This window comes from Colias philodice, chromosome 14 (assembly GCF_061535455.1).
Source record: "Colias philodice isolate Cphi_HAF_F1 chromosome 14, ilColPhil1 Martin Lab GWU primary, whole genome shotgun sequence".
In the NCBI taxonomy this organism is placed as follows: Eukaryota; Metazoa; Arthropoda; class Insecta; order Lepidoptera; family Pieridae; genus Colias; species Colias philodice.
Window position 1 is genome coordinate 6,124,220 of NC_143099.1, and position 16,858 is coordinate 6,141,077.

Below are 16,858 nucleotides of genomic sequence, written 5' to 3' on the forward strand. Positions count from 1 at the left end.
TTTAATAAATTTAAATTTTCCCTTTCAACTTAAAAAAAAATATTTATAAAATAAGACTTACTACAAAGAAAAGGCATAATTGACTGTGGGCACAACTGGCGCGTTTCGACCGAACCCTGCCCTCCTGTCCTCACCTCTAATCGCAAATAGTTAAAAGAAAAGGCACAACTCGTTATTTGTGCCTTTTATACGTTAATTAATTGAAACATGCAAGGATCATTTATTAAGTAGACAGGGCACATCTGGCCACACATCTGGCATTTGAGCCTTTTCTTTGTATTATGTTGTAGATGTGCCTTTTGAAAGTAGTTTTTAGTAAAAATCTGTATGAAGTAATAATCACATCTAAGTATAATATGTGCCTTTTCATTGTAATGGTAAGTAAATGTGCCTTTTAATTACATAAAACGAAAATATTTGTGTCATTTGTTCCTTTTTATCTCCAGATTCCTTGGAGATAAAATTCTACAAAAAATTGAGCAGATGCGCCTTTTTTTTCCTGATTCCAAATATGTATACAGGGTGTCCCACTGTTGGTATACTAAGCGCAAATGGACTTGTAGCTTTTCATACACTGAACACGTAAAAAATACTTAAACAACAAAATTACGTCAAAATTTTGCAAATTTTTTTCTGATAATCCATGTTTTCTTCTCTAGCTTCGCGTAGCCGGCATATACCACTTCGCTAATGTGAGCATTTTGTCTATGAAAATATAATCGTAAACGATAGCTCACGTGCTGGTAGCAAAGCTGGGCGGGTTGATTGTTAGGGGTGTACACATAGAGTTTTAAGAATTCATCTATTTGAAAAAAAAATGCGTCTGGAATTTTATAATTATTTTTTATAAATTACTCACCGTATGCAAAACTATAACCTCCTTTAAGCTTAGTATACCAACAGTGGGACACCCTGTATAACTCAATTTTTCAAAAAATGTTAGTTGTGCCCTTTTTTCTTTCGACGGCAGAATAGGTACATTTAAATGTACTGTACATTTAAATGGCTGTTCCACAATTTGGTTGTGCGCGGAATGAAGTGGCGGGTAAATCGCAACGCACTAGAGCGCCAGAGGTCCAAATGGTGAGGGTGAAACTTGGTCTTATGCCGTGCGGTACGGTAGTGGAATTCCGCGGCAGGTATCAGCTCAAACAACTCCTCAGAGCACTCCCCATTATACTGCAACATCCCCATTATGATGCAACATCTCGTCGTAAATCCAGAGAATCAAGCCGATCGGTAAGTGCTTGTTTGCCAATAATTCTGACGGCTCTTCGTTGCACCGTGCACGCTATCAAGTGGCAGGAGCTGATATTGTGGTGCCCCGGCCCAGAGATGGGAGCAGTATTCCATATGAGGCCGTATTTGCGCTTTGTAAAGTAGTAATAGATGTTCAGGCCTGAAATACTGCTTCGCTCTATTTAGGACACCCAATTTTTTGGAAGCTAGTGTAGCTTTGCCTTCCAAATGATAGCGGAACTGAACGTCATCAGAAATATTGACACCAAGAATTCCGATACTAGACTTGATACTAAGGGGAGTGCTCTCAAATAGGGGCGTTGTGAGAAATGGTGTTTTTTTTGCTGAAAAAAAACATACTTGTGTCTTGTCTGGGTTAAATCAGACAAGATTTTGTCGACTCCACTCTGAGACTTCTCCAAGGAGAGTCTCAATTTTGGACACAAGTATGTTACGGTACTCTTGGACGTGTTCTAGAGAAATATTAGTGCGGCCGGTATATATAGCATCACCAGTACTGTCATCTGCATAGCAATGAATGTTACTAATTTGTCATTGATATGCAGAAGGAACAGTGTGGGTGAGAGTACGCAGCCTTGGGGAACGCCAGCGTTCACAGGTAATAAGTCAGAGCTTGATCCATCGACCAAGACTCGAATACTGCGCGCTGTAAGAAAACTGGCAATCCACTTGCATAATTTCTCTGGAAGTCCATAGGCTGTAACTTTCGAGAGGAGCGCCTGATGCCACACCCGATCGAAGGCTTTTGCAACGTCCAGACTAACCGCTAAAGCTTCCCCCTTGCTCTCAACAGCACTTGCCCATCGGTGAGTTAAGAAGATTAGAAGATCACCAGCCGACCGTCCATGACGAAAACCATACTGTTGGTCACTGATCAGCTGGTTCTCCTCCAGATAACCCAATAGCTGGCTGTTAATGATGTTTTCCATCACTTTGGAGAGCAGGGAGGTTGATTGTTAGGCAATAGCAATTGGTCTGTAGTTGGATGGATCCGATTGATCGCCTTTTTTAGGGATCGGGTGCACTGAGGCAGTCTTCCATGAGGCAGGTACAATGCCGGTGTTATAAGAGTACCGAAACAGCTCTGTAAGAACCGGTGCCAGTTCAGGAGCACATCTTTTCAGCACAATGGCGGGGATACCGTCGGGCCCACTCGACTTATGTGTATCAAGAGAGAAGAGAGCTTTTCGCACAGCATTCTGTCTGAAACGCACATTCGGCATGGAGCTCTTGCACCGCAAGATTGTAGGCGATACATTTCCTCTGTCATCGGTTTTCTCTTTGGAGGAGTGGGCTAAAGTATCATCTTCCCGGCGCAAAGGTGGAAACGAGGGCTTGCAGAAGTTTCCTTGGACAGCTTTGGCGTGTGACCAAAAAGCACGGCTCCCAGAAGGGTAGCGTAAAAGTTTCTAACTCCGACTTTGCTGTGGATATTTTCCTCTTTTAGGCCCTGGCAGCAGAGTTGTACCGTTTTTTGAGAGCACTAGCATTTGGATCCTTATTAGACATTGCTTCTGCCCAGGCATGGAAACACTCTTGCTTCAGGCGAGCAGCCATTTTGCAAGGACGACCATACCAAGGCTGGGACTTACCGCCGACGGGTACTACAGAGTTTGGAATGAAAAGTTCCATTGCCTGCAGCACCACATCCGCAACTGAGTCATCATAGTCACTTGGATCAGGTGCAAGGCAGACTTAACAATCCATGATCGGCGAGCGGGTGGCGTGAGCTCGTGTACAGCTTGCGCCGCCCCGGGGTGGGCATTTGGTGGAGGGCCTGGAAACGGGCAAGTGGCGGAGGGCCTGGAAACGGGCAACTGCTGGGCGGGACATGCGGAAGATTGCGAATGTGTACCCGCATCCCGTCTAAAGCAGCGCGTTGGTACACGGTGGGGTTTTAGTCGGTAGGAATCCGACATAACCCACGGCTCCTTCCCCGGGAGCCGTGGGTATCTTAGGCAAGATTTCCCCACTTGAAAAAAAAAAAAAAAAAAAGGTGCAAGGCAGACTTGCTTCCAAGGGTAGGATGCAAAAAATTCCCGCATCCCAATCTGCTGACCTATAGTGCCAAACGCGGCGGCTCCCAAGTGAACGGGGCCGTGATGAACGCAAGATTGGCACTGTACTTGGAATTAAACAGTGATCTGAAGTCCCAAGAGGGGCTTCGACTTTTACCTGATAATTAGCCGGATGGGAGGTCAGCAGAAGGTCTAGTATAGAGGGTGTGTGGTCAGCAATGTCGGGTAGTCTCGTTATTGAGGAGACCAGTTGCGTAAGACCGTAAGCCATCGCGAAGTTGTGTACAGATCTCCCCGCATGATCAGTGGTACGTGAACTATGTATGATGTAAGTATGATGGGCATTAAAATCGCCTAAGATAATTATTTCTGCGGAGGGGATCTGTTCATGTACTGCATCAGCCGTTGTTTGGATGAGCTCGATGAGACGGTCGGTTTCTGCATCACCACTATGTGACCGATACAAACACGCGTAGATGCGAGGATGGTCACCACAGTCCGCACGGAGCCAGTTAATTGATAGGTCAGTGCCCTCAAGACCAACAAGGCGACGATAGCAAATATCCTCCCTCACAAACACACACACACACCAGTTCGTGGGATGAAAGTGTGCTGCAGTTTGTATCCTGGGTAACAGAGATATGTTGTGTCGGAGGGTGGACAAATTTGTGTCTCCGTAAGAAACAACAATGCCGGCTTTTCTGTCTCTAAGTGGTGATGGACGGGATTCAAGTTAGAATGCAGGCCTCTCACATTGCAGAAATCTACGGACAATGAAGGTGGCACAGACTTATGTGCTCGTTTGCGCTTGGTGGTATTCTTGAGCGGGATTTTGCCCTCCCCAGAGTACGTAGGGCAGCCCGAGCATGAATGCTCAGGAAGGGATTCTCCAACACTGTGAAGGTTGGTACCCTCCTGGGGTAAAAAGTAATTTAATTCCGCTGCCATGTTGTTCATTAACAAGAGGTAGGGATAGGATTTATGATGGGAATAAAGGATAGGTATAGGAAGGGAATAGGATGGGCCTCCGGACCTCCCACTCACCGTACGAAACACAGCAGCATTTGCATGCTGCTATTTCACGCCGGTTTTCTGTGGGAGTGTGGTACCTTCCCCGGTGCGAGCTGGCCCAATTCGTGCCGAACTCCGAAGCATGCTCGACTCCCACTCCAAAAAATGTGAATTTTATCTCTAAACCCAGAAGTATTTTAAATTAAATTTCAAATCCAAAGTTACATGGAGGATATCACAAAAAGAGGGACATTAGACAAAATATATTTTTTTTAATCGCCACAACACCTCTATATCCAGTTACCAGGTTATCCATTAATTACACCACACCCTTTATAAGTAGTTGACATTATTATTATTTGACAAATATTGGTAAGTATTTATCTAACATTTTGCCTTGTAGTTAAAATGCCCTATAAATTATAATGGGCCATTAATTGAATCGTTTTTCCTCATATTTGCTATATTAATATTGCAGGAACAAAATATATTAGTAAAAATAAGCATTTTTGTTTCATATTTATCTTAGCATTTTTGGAGTACAGATAAAACAATCGATTTTGGTAATCTATACTAATATTTAAAGCTGAAGAGTTTGTTTGTTAGTCGCTAATCTCAAAAACTATTGATCCGGTCCGATTTGAAAAATTCTTTTGGTGTTGGATAGCCCATTTTTCGAGGAAGGTTATAGGCTATATATCATCACGCTAAGACAAACAGAAGCGGAGCCATGCGGATGAAACCGCGGTGCGCAGCTAGTAAAAATATAAGCAACGAAGTATGCTCACATAGCTCCTAGATAAGTACTTTGCTACTCTATAGATTAGTAGATAATTATAAAAATATAAATATAACCAAGGTGTTGGAAATATTACTCATAACATGTTTTGCATGTCCATAAAAAATACCCATTGTATATTGATTTATAGATTGCAAGTGAATGTAATTATTGTTAATTGTAGCATGATGCTATAATTATAGGAGCAGATATAGGAGATAGATAAAAGGTCTATTCGTAGATAATTTTTCCTTAGAGATTATTATGTAGCATTAGAACTATAACAGTGTAACAAGTAACTAAGGATGTTCCTTATAAGTCGAAAGACTGGAAGTCATAATTTTGTGTTGATAGATCAATTTATGCATTATTGTATCATTTACATAAATACACACATTCTCTTACTAGCTGCTATAACAAATACCGATTAGGGTTGTTGAGGAAGTGATTATGAGGAAGAGGAGGAGGAAGAGGAATTTTCACACGCAAATTCAGGGGATGCGGATGAGGAAGAGGATATTTTTTTGAGGAAGAGGATGCGGATGAGGAAGCGGAAGAGGAAGCGGATGAGAACGAGGATGAAAACTTTTAAAATAAAAACAAAAGCCACTCTCCTGTCTGTACATATTGATATTCTAAATACTAGCAAAATTTCCCGTTTGATATAAACTACAAAAAGCATCTTACTCAATGTTCATATTCAATAAAATATATTAATTTACAAAGCCTATACCTGTGCCTATAGGTACACACTATATGAGTCACGAGTCCGGCTCAGAGCGTTTTCACATTATCCGATCCGATATCGGATATCGGACGCCGATAGCCGATATCCGATATCGGATACAATTTGCCCTTTCACATTGTCCGATAAAATCGTTCCGATATCATCATGAGTGTTGCCAGAAATTTTTAGAGAAAACTAAACTAAATTGCCAGTTGATAAAAACGGTATAATTAAAAAAAATCAAATGTTCATAGTTGTACATGTACATTAAAAATAACTACGCTAAAGAAAAACAACTTCAAAAAAGAAAAGTAAAATGTAAAAAAAGATTTGATATCACAAATTACTGCATATTATTTAGATGTGCTATTTACTAAATAGATTTGATATCGGTCATTTGTATAACATAATATACTTATGTTAACACAATATAAATTAAATAAATTTATATCAATACCTACTACAACCTAGTATTAGTTAATAGTTTTAGTAATACCATGGACGAATATAATTTATATTTGTAAATGTTGGTAATACATATTATTAGTAAATACCTTTCAAAATCTATTAAATGTATTTTTAGCAAGACGTACTAGTCATTTAGTCATTTTTTCACTACATACATTTATAAAAGTTCATGTAGTACCTATGATAAATTTATTAAGTGATACAATCTTTGTTCACATTTTCTTTTCTTTTTCTTATTACACTGTAATATCCTAAAATAATATTGTCACTCGTTCAAATATATTTGTAATATGATTGTTGTAATTTCCTGTAAGTAAAGATACATAAATTATTTTATTGTTATAAACAATTATTTTAGAATTAAGAGTTTTCAAACTTTGTATTCTTTGTTGTAAATTCAAGTTAAAAATAAAATCGGTGTGAAATCTCCTCCTTTTTTTGAAGTCGGTTAAAAACAAAGCACTCAATGACAACAATACAATAAACAGCACAAGCAACATCCGAGTAGGAAGGAGGAGGAGCGAGGCAGAATGAGATAAAATAAAGATGATAGACACTAATGTTTTCGAAGATAGATATTTGAATTTAAGAATGCAATATATTTTTGTTTACTTCAGTTCAGCCAATTGTCGTATATTTTAATACGGCAAATAAAAATACCTGCCGTATAAATCGTATTTTAAATGCCTATAAATACTTAAATGTGTGTTTTCTTAATAAAAAAAGGTTTCTTTTAATAGAAAGGGTTTTAGGTTAAAAGCAAAGAATTTTTTTTAAAGATTGAGCGCCCTATAAGACTGAAAATACACAAACTAGTGCTTTTTTGCTGTTGGTATACTGCCTTTTCGAAAATTGAGTTGGCAACACTGAACATTATCGTCCGATAGCCACTGGGAATATCGGTGTTGGCTCCGATATCCGATATCGGACCGGACAATGTGAAAGACAGGCACATATTTCATACATTTTACTTCCCTCCGATATCGGATATCGGCTATCGGCTTCCGATATCCGATATCGGATCGGATAATGTGAAAACGCTCTCAGATGAGCTCTTGTTTATGCATATTACCTACTCGACAAAACCTAATCTATCTCAGAAAAAAAAGTGACTCAAATGGATTAGCTTTTGTGGAGATATTATCAAAAATTACATACAAACAAAACCTAGCCGAGTAGAGACTTACCGCCATATTTATATCTGTGTTCTCTGTCTTCTGATAACATATTTTGTAATCCTAACGTAAGTTTTGTCGAGTAATATGCATAAACAAAAGCTCATCTATTAGAGTACGACTCGTGACTCAAATATTATATAATATAGGCTTTGTAAATTCGCCGCCCGATCCGGCCGCGGCACTGCAGCAAGTGCGTAGATACGGCATCCTCATAAATTTCCTCTAAATTTTGAGGAAGCGATAGCGGAAGAGGATTTTTTTATTTCTATTTTTGAGGATGCGGTAACGGTTGAGGAACCCAAAATATTGCGGAACTTCCGCATTATGAGGAAGCGGAAGAGGAATCCTCAACAACCCTAATACCGATATTATCATTTTGTAACCATCATAAAGATATTTTTACTCATTACATTTTATTGATTAAGTCTGCATGGAATTTAAAACTAAAAATTCCTGAGGCACAAATAATAATATAATACCACAGACTAATAATAATTTACTACGTATACTATACTAGCTGCTCCGCGCGGTTTCACCCCCGTGGCTCCACTCCTGTTGGTCGTAGTGTGATGATATATAACCTATAACCTTCCTCGATAAATGGGCTATCAAACACCGAAAGAATTTTTCAAATCGGACCAGTAGTTCCCGAGATGAGCGCGTTCAAACAAACAAACAAACAAACAAACTCTTCAGCTTTATAATATTAGTATAGATTTTAGTCGAGGTAAGGAAGACCATCTTGCAATTAAAAAGTGTCCGCTAAAATCATCAAATGAAGGTGACACCATTGTAGCAGATTGAAAATTTTAAAGAGAGCTTTTTCTTATTTCAAAGGTATTGTGCAAATAAAAAAAAATATCGATCCATAAAAATGTATTTTTACACACACAATAATTGGGTAAATAATATATTTTACAAATTTCACCATACCCATTAATAATACATATCAACGGTCAGTAGATAGGTATTATCTCTGAAATATATAATAACTTATTAGGTATCTATAGTCTATGCTTAAAAATAATAAAAAGTCGCTAATTTACGACAAAAACGAGAACAATGATAACGTTTTAAATGTTTATGTTTTTAACACGCAAAAATAAATAGCAATAATAACATAACTCCTATACCTATAGTATTATACCAAACGTTACATTATGAATTTTCTCTTAAGATAAAAGTTATTTACATTAAAATCGTTCTTAAGGCTTTGTCAGACAGGACGCGTACTTAGCGCGCGTCAGAGCGTTAAGTTGACGCCGCGATATGACGCTAAGATGTGTTCTACTACCATCGTAGAATACCGTCAAACAGAGCGCCGGCGCTAGCAGTACGCAACGCTCTGTCGCGGCGTTAGGACGCTTTAACGTCGGGTGTTGTATTTTTTTACAAATTTTATTTTAGCGTCGGCGTTAATAGGCGTAAAATAATAATAAAATACTGCATAATGACCGAAAATTTGATAGAATTGGTTAGAAAATATCCATGCTTATATAATACGAAGGATAGTTCATATAAACTATAAAGATATATCAATGAAGGCAAAATTGTGGGCACAAATCGGAGAAGAAATTAATGAAACTGGTAAGTAAAAAATTCCGGAGTTAATATCGCTGTACCTTGTTTTGTTCGTAAGTAATAATTATGTAAACAACATGCTTTAATAATATCAATTACTGTGTCCTAACGCGCGCTAAAGCGTTCTGTTTGACGAAGCCTCGCGCGACGTTAAAACAGGACGCTGCAGCGCTACTACGCAGCGCTAAAATACGCGTCCTATCTGACAAAGCCTTTATTTCAAACAATCTTATATACTCAACTTAGTTGCTACAAGAGCATACCACATATGTTGAAAATATGACCATAGCCAATTTCCAGTTAGCGGGTTGAAGAATAGTCCATACACTTCATTTACTTGACAGTTATCTGAAAAAAGAAACTCAGCATTATTCACTAGCTTTCTGGCCGCGGATGTGCCTGCGTAGACTAAGGAATCTATCTATAGATCAGACACAAAAATCATACCATAAAGTCTTTAATATACATATAGCATTCATGCTTTATAAATGAGACATAAAATATTACAAAGAAAATAAAATATTCGATTACGAAGCGGGATTCGAACCCGCTTCTTTTTGCCAAACCGGGGTAACGCCTAGCCTTTCTGCTACCCGTGAATCCGCCAAAGCAACCGAATTTCTTCTACTCTTTCAGTAAAGGGCCTCCCCTCGCCTTCTATTGAGCTCGGAGTAATTAAAAAAAAGGAAAGTAGGTATTTTAAATATTATTTATGTTTTAAGTACTAAACTATAGTTTTGAATTATTACAAAAACAATTAACATAAAAGTAAACGACAACGTAGTTAAATACACTATTAAAAAAAATAGCTAGAATGGCTATTTTTAATGAATTTTTAGTGGAAATTTTTCTAAAAGTACAAGTTCAGTCGCGTTTTAGCTATGAAACTGTAGTTAAATTTATATTATAGTAGTGTGACTTGATAAAATAGGTCTAGGTTAAGTTTTTTTATTTTAGGCCGGCTGCAGAGCTTCACCGACCATCAGTGCGTACGTCAGTCGCGCTTGTCATACTTATGTATTGAAATTCATAAAACCGTTCATAGCTAGACCGACCATACGCACGCGTATTTCCATACATATGACAAGCGCGACTGACGTACGCACTGATGGTCGGTGAAGCTCTGCAACCGGCCTTATATTTCAAGGATCAACTAGAACCTAATAGCTTTCGTTCTGTCTAGTCATTAGTGCATTGAATATTTGTAAAAAAATGTCAAATGAATTATTCAAGCCGGCGCCAGACATATGTTCAAATACGCAAATACCTACAAAGTCGCGAAGTGTGGCACTGACATTTGCGTATTTGTGCAAAGTTTGAACACATATTTGTAGTTTGCCATCATGTGTCGGTTTTTGGTGCGCACATCAAAGTAAACAAAGTTCAAAGTTTGTGCGGCCTGCCACACTTGTTGCAGTGTTTAGTCGCGTGTGCGCCGCTGAACGGAGCAGTTGTATGCAATAGTTAATCTGTGAGTGGTATTTTGAGCGTCAATAATGGAGTGGGGTAATGACGCAGTAATAGAATTATTTATTGAGCTACTTAAAAAAAAAATTAAAAGCACTCAAATAAAACAGTCTGACGGAGTCATCAAAATCGTCGTCTATTCTGTGAGCCATCTTTGCGGTAACTGTGCCCGTAAATCATTTGAAATACAAGTCTAGCCGGATACATTTGTGCATATAAAGTTTGATCAAAGTTTTGAAAATGTGTGCTCAAACTTTGATCCCAATGTCTGGCGCCAGCTTAAAGAAACATTACTGATCTCTAAGTACGTAACTACTTACATTTTTGCAGTATAGCACCAACTTCGTCAGGGGTTCTGAATTTGTAATATTGATGGAGTCCTTTGGGTACCAAGTTCAAAACATTTTCTGCCATAAATATAACACAAAATTGTGATATGCGTGTTCTGTTCGGCGTGGTTATGAATATTTTTCCGCCTGGTTTAAGGGTTTGTACACATGAGTCTAGGAATAGCTCCACATTGGCCACATGGTCTACAATTTCAGAAGCAACTACAGCATCGTAATAGTTGACGAATGTTTGTGCATGCTCCTGTAATTAGAAATAATGGTATATTAAGAGAGAAAATTAAACTACGAGGAAGACGAATAGCAAATTTATTTACGTCTTAAGATCAAATTCAACTCAAGTCCGCCAAAAAGGAAATGATTGCCATTTTTGGCAACTTTCTACTGCCAAGGAGAAACTTTTAGATACACAGATGAACAGTTTTTTTTGACGCATACTGACACTAATTCAGTTGATTAATGAACTTTGGTTCCTTCATAGAATCAAAAGCCCAAGTAGCCTCAAAAAAGCTTGGAATTCTGGCGAAGGTGAGACAGTATTTCAGCCCGGGACAGTTGCTCAATCTTTATCAAGCACAAGTCCGATCGTGCATGGAATACTGCTCTCACCTCTGGGACGGTTCCGCCAAGTACCAGCTGGAGGCGCTTGAGGCGATAGAGGCGTGCCAAGAGGCTCATTAACGACGATGATCTTGTAGGCAGAAAACTCCAGAGCCTCGGTCACCGCCGCAGAGTGGCTAGCGTATCGGTCTTCTATCGGATACACTTTGGTGAGTGCGCTGCAGAACTGCACGATCTTGTTCCACCACCCCCGTTCTTCCATCGATCGTCGAGGCGCACAGATTCTAGGCATCGCCATATGGTGGACGTTCCATGTACCCGGACTAAGCGGTTCGATTCCACGTTTTTTATCCGAACCGCGAGGGACTGGAACATGCTTCCTGAGTCTGTGTTCCCCGACGAGTACAATATGGGGGTCTTCAAGCGTAGAGTGAACAGGTACCTTCTAGGGAAGCGCGTTCCATCTTAGACCACATCTTAGCTTAACATCAGGCGAGATTGTGGTCAAGCGCTTCCCTATCAACAATAAAAAAAAAATGAAACAGTAAAAAATAGCTAGTCTAGTTTTTAGATTAAGGGCGCGGGCACACGATGCGTTGCGGCGCCGCACCGCAAAGATTTCACCGTGTCAGTGGGCACACGAGCGGTGCGGCGCCGTAACGTTTTTATATCGCAGCGGCGTCGTAGCAGCGTTGCACAGCGTGTCTTTCCTTGTGACGCAAAACAACTGAGCGGTGCCGCTCCGACGTCGCACCGCATTCACCCCTCCCCGCCTCGTCTTGGTGGTTACAAGTCCGGTGCGGCGCCGGAGCGCATCGTGTGACATGCCACAGATATTTCTATGTAAGACGACGCAGCGACACCGCTCCGGCGCCGCACCGCCGCCGCAACGCATCGTGTGCCCCCGCTCTAACGCTTTAACGCTTTAAAGATTATTTTGACAAAAAAAGTAGGTATCGAAATATCAATTTCGTTTTATTTCTATATTCTATTAATTTTATAGAAATACATTTTCATAGGATAAGATTAATTACCTCGATACTTGTGCAGTGATATGTTGGTTTATTATCATCAAGTTCCGCATTAGAGGCGGTGTGTTTTTTGGCCATCTCTATAAGTACACTGCTTGCGTCTACTGCAGTTACTTCTGCTCCCAATTTGGCCAATGCCTGTAAAATAATGATTATTTTTTTATTAAACGAATTAATTTAAAAATTTCGGTGTCAAATGTGATTATAAATTGTTTTTTTTACTAACTCATTCGCGTAAACACATCAATTGTTATTGTTTAAAAGTTGTTTTTCATAAAAACATATGGATGTCTCCATATTTATAACTTAACTTTTATCACAATTTAATTTAATTTATGGTCAACAAAAAATTACCTCCGAAACTATACCACCTCCGCAGCCAACATCCAAAATTTTCTTGTTTTTCAATGGTTTTGGAGAGTTTCTTTTTTCATCTGTTAGTATAAGGTTGTTTACTATATAGGGAATCCTAAAGAAAGTTATAATATTATAAAATATGAAGAAACACGATGATTTGGATGAATATTTGTAATTTTTTTTTTTGGTTAAAATCTGCAAATGATATGAAGTTGGGATATAATTTGCTTAATAGGTATTAACTCATATTTTAAGAAATATTATATTTTTATCTTTAAAAATCGGTTGGTGTATGCACTATGCATATTTACTATTTTACTATAAAATTTAATGGACAGACGTGATATAGATCGCATCACTGCTTTACATTAGGCAGTTTGTGTCTGGAGATAGGCTAGGAGATTAACTACTTATAACCGCGGTGTAGGTGTGTACCACAGATCACAGAAATCTCTATGGTGTGTACCTGTCGTGGCCATATCGTAAATTTGGTCATTTCATGATATGATTGGCCATTTCACGAAATGGTCGCATTTCGTGAAATGGCCAATTTAGTTTGGCCACATCATGATGTGGCTTGAGCAGATCAATGATAAGAAATCGTTTCACGATATGGCCAACTAAACGCGCGGTTTTTTCATGAAATGATCAAAATTATTTGATCATATCGTAAAATAGTTACATTAATCATTGGTAGAGGCGCTGCAAGCTCTGTGTTTATGTGACAAGATGGCGGCCGCTGGCGAAAATTTAATTATTCGCAGTTAAAAACTTCATAATTCGTTTAATAACAATATGAAGAAAGTCATAGCAAAGAATTTACGACGGTTCGAGTACTATGGAAAATGTGGATATCTTATATGTATTGAAGAAAAAATGCGTCTTAAATAAAATAATTTAAGACGCATTTTTACTAAAGTATTATAATTGTTTGTTTTTTAAAAAGCGATCCGCTTCTGGCACTCGCCGGCCGCTGCCGCGGCACGCTCGCTTTGCTCGCTCGGCTCGTGCATTCTTTATTAAAGTCTAACCTAACCTAACCTAAATGTTTTCTATTGCAAAAACCATTCGCTTCTGGCAGTCGCCGGCCACTGCCGTGGCACTAACTTATATGACAATAAACAAGTTCTAAAAATATTCAGAATTTTTTAATGTTTTATGGACTTTATATATTTTATACGATCTGGCCAAATGTGGATGACCATATCGTGAAACGTTGACGATTTAACGATCTGATCAAACCATGTTGGCCATTTCATGAAATGCGACCATTTCGTGAAATGGCCACTCATATCATGAAATGATCAAATCTACGATATGACCACGACATACCTATATTGTAAATGAAAATTCCCATGAGGAGTTTTCTATGACTACGCGGGCGAAAGGCTATACAAGCCTTTCACCCGCCCTTTTGATATATTTAAGTTTTTATTTAGATTAACCAGATAAATTCAAATGGCGTTGGGGTGAACAGCTATATGTAAAGACAGAACAACAATGATTGTTATCTATTAGGTAGCTACGGAAAAATCAGTTCAATCCGCACCATCACTTTCAGTGTTACAAGTGTTTGTCACTACTTAACATCAGGTGACCCACTTGCCCCTGCTTGCTCAGACATAAAAAAAAGTATTACGTACCTTAACTTATTAAAGCTGTGTAAACCTCTTAGAGAGCCTTTCTTGTTCCACCAGTCACTCACTTTGCTGTGCCTCTCAATGTCTGCTTTATCCACTGTGGTAAGCGTAGGACTCGAATGTGCCATCTTTATCTAAATTCTATTTGCCGGTTAATCTAAAAAAATAAATTTAACTTTTGTATTACCAAAGGTGTTATCCATACTAATATTATACCTAAATGCGAAAGTAACTCTGTCTGTTACTCAATCACGCCCACAGATCACGCCTAAACTACTGAACCAATTTTCATGAAATTTGGTATGGAGATATTTTGATACCCGAGAAAGGACATAGGCTACTTTTTATCCCGGGAAAATGACGCAATCCCGGAAATCCCACGGGAACGGGAACTATGCGGGTTTTTCTTTGACTGCGCGGGCGAAACCGCGGGCGGAAACCTAGTAACTTATAAATTAGGAGTGTGTAACTCGTGCTTACATACCATAACAAAATATCTAAATATCTACATACAATTGTATATTTAACCTTTAATGATCATGGGATGAGTGTGTAACTATTTCCTGAGAAAATGTATAAAAATAGACAATAGAATACAAGTTTGTAAGTAAATTTAATATCTACTAATTATACCAACTAAGTATAGTAATTGCCAAGGTTTATACTTTGTATGCAGATTGACCATTCTAATTATGTTATCATGGCGTAGTTTATTTAAATTCTAGACTGATGATTTTGGGCAGTAGGTTCGTAATTTGATATTCCAACTGAATTGTCTCTCATATATTTTTAAATAGATTGTTTAGATTTTGTTTTGTGCTTTTGTCATGTATACCTAATACCAACCTATTGTCTACTGTACACTAATGAGGCTAATGTAATTCTATTACTCATATAAGAAACTAGCTGCTCCGCGCGGTTTCACCCCCGTGGCTCCACTTCTGTTGTTATTAGCGTGATGATATGATTTGGTATTATATTCAAGACGCCTTCCTCGATAAATGAGCTATCTAACACCGAAAAATTTTTTCAGATCGGACCAGTAGTTACCGAGATTAGCGCGTTCAAACAAACAAACTCTTCAGCTTTATTATATTAGTATTTAGTATAGATTATAAAGTATACAATATACAATTTACTATAATTTAAATATGCTTTAATAATTATAACATAAGGACGATGAGGTTCAAAAACCATAGCCAATCAAAAGAAATGTGATCAAACACAATACAAAAAATATACAAAATACCTACTAATACAAATAAATTTCAATTAATTAACTAATTATTTTTTATTTAATAATGATTTTAATGGAATTACTTACTTAAATCTAATTTAACTATGCCAAAGAAAAAACTTAAATGTATAAAACGTATTAAAGAAGTTAGGCTCAAAAAAATGTCTAATACTCACGTAAAATCCAAACGCGTGCACTCCTGAGTTACTGAGATATAAGAATGACACGATAATATTAACTTCTTTGTATCTACTAACCAGAATTATATACAAATTTACCTTATCGCGCGTGCAAAAAAAATGTTGAACTTAGCCTGAGTTGTCTATGAATATAATTATCCCCTGCCCTGAATTCCATTGTTTATTATGCGCACAATTATTAGGTAAATGATTAATCAAAACAATGTTGACTTTCACTTTAATTATATTAAAATTTATGTTTATATCGATAAAAAAATCAAGTGCGGTCTAATGGAAGTTTCTTCATTTATATGTAGGGGAGACCGGGTACAAAAGTAACACTTTGTACTTGTACCTTGATTTCTGACTGGGTGTTACTGTTATCATTAAATTAATATAACCATATATAAATTTAGTTTATATTCTTTACACTAGCACCTCAATTTATTATATTATGTAGTGTTTTATATTCATAAAGTAAGTTTAAAAAAAAATCGTCAGTTGTTACTTTCGACCCCGTAAGCAGGTCGAAAGTAACACGTCGTGGGTCGAAAGTAACAAGACAAAGGGGTTGGTAATTAATACAATATTATGATGGTAAATCAACAAATTATTTGTTTAAAGATTTTTTTATTAATAACTTTGTATTAATAACACATATCAACTTTTGTATTTTAAATATAATACTTGCAAATATAATATAAAACAATCGATAAAAAATATTCGAAGTTCGAGTCATGAGATTAATTAAGGGAATCATTATTTTATAATTAAAAATTCTGCATCCTGCATCCATCCACTAGCATTCCCAGCTCCAGCACAACCAACAGGACCCTCGGCAATACGAAAAAAGCGGAATGTGTTCTCCCAGAGCATTAATGGCAACAGCAACAGTTACTAATTTTCCAGGCTCTGCTAAGGTTATGGCACCTACTTGTTTAATCCCTTTTTAATCTACAAATTTGGTTTGTGGTCACCCCTGTCTCGTCCATATTCCAAGTATCTTTTGGCTCAAATT

The 16,858-nt window shown here is 37.8% G+C and overlaps 1 protein-coding gene across 1 annotated transcript; it reads right to left on the reverse strand.

The window, feature by feature from the left end:
* Positions 1-8,629: 8,629 nt before the first annotated feature.
* Positions 8,630-15,996, reverse strand: LOC149482878 (ubiquinone biosynthesis O-methyltransferase, mitochondrial-like). The gene is made up of 7 exons (XM_089703678.1): positions 15,838-15,996; positions 14,428-14,581; positions 12,782-12,896; positions 12,431-12,565; positions 10,809-11,079; positions 9,236-9,369; positions 8,630-8,645 (listed from the first exon to the last, which is right to left on the reverse strand). Exons 2-6 carry the CDS (start codon positions 14,550-14,552, stop codon positions 9,251-9,253), a joined length of 765 nt encoding a protein of 254 aa, XP_089559804.1. The 5' UTR covers positions 14,553-14,581; positions 15,838-15,996; the 3' UTR covers positions 8,630-8,645; positions 9,236-9,250.
* Positions 15,997-16,858: the final 862 nt, after the last annotated feature.

Coding starts and splice junctions, on each gene's coding strand:
- LOC149482878 (XM_089703678.1), bottom strand. CDS start 14,552: ATGGCACATTCGAGTCCTACGCTTACCACAGTGGATAAAGCAGACATT. Junction 12,897..14,427: donor CACAGCTTTAATAAGTTAAG/GTACGTAATACT, acceptor AACTTTCTTTAG/GATTCCCTATATAGTAAACA. Junction 9,370..10,808: donor TGGTGCTATACTGCAAAAAT/GTAAGTAGTTAC, acceptor TTCTTTTTTCAG/ATAACTGTCAAGTAAATGAA.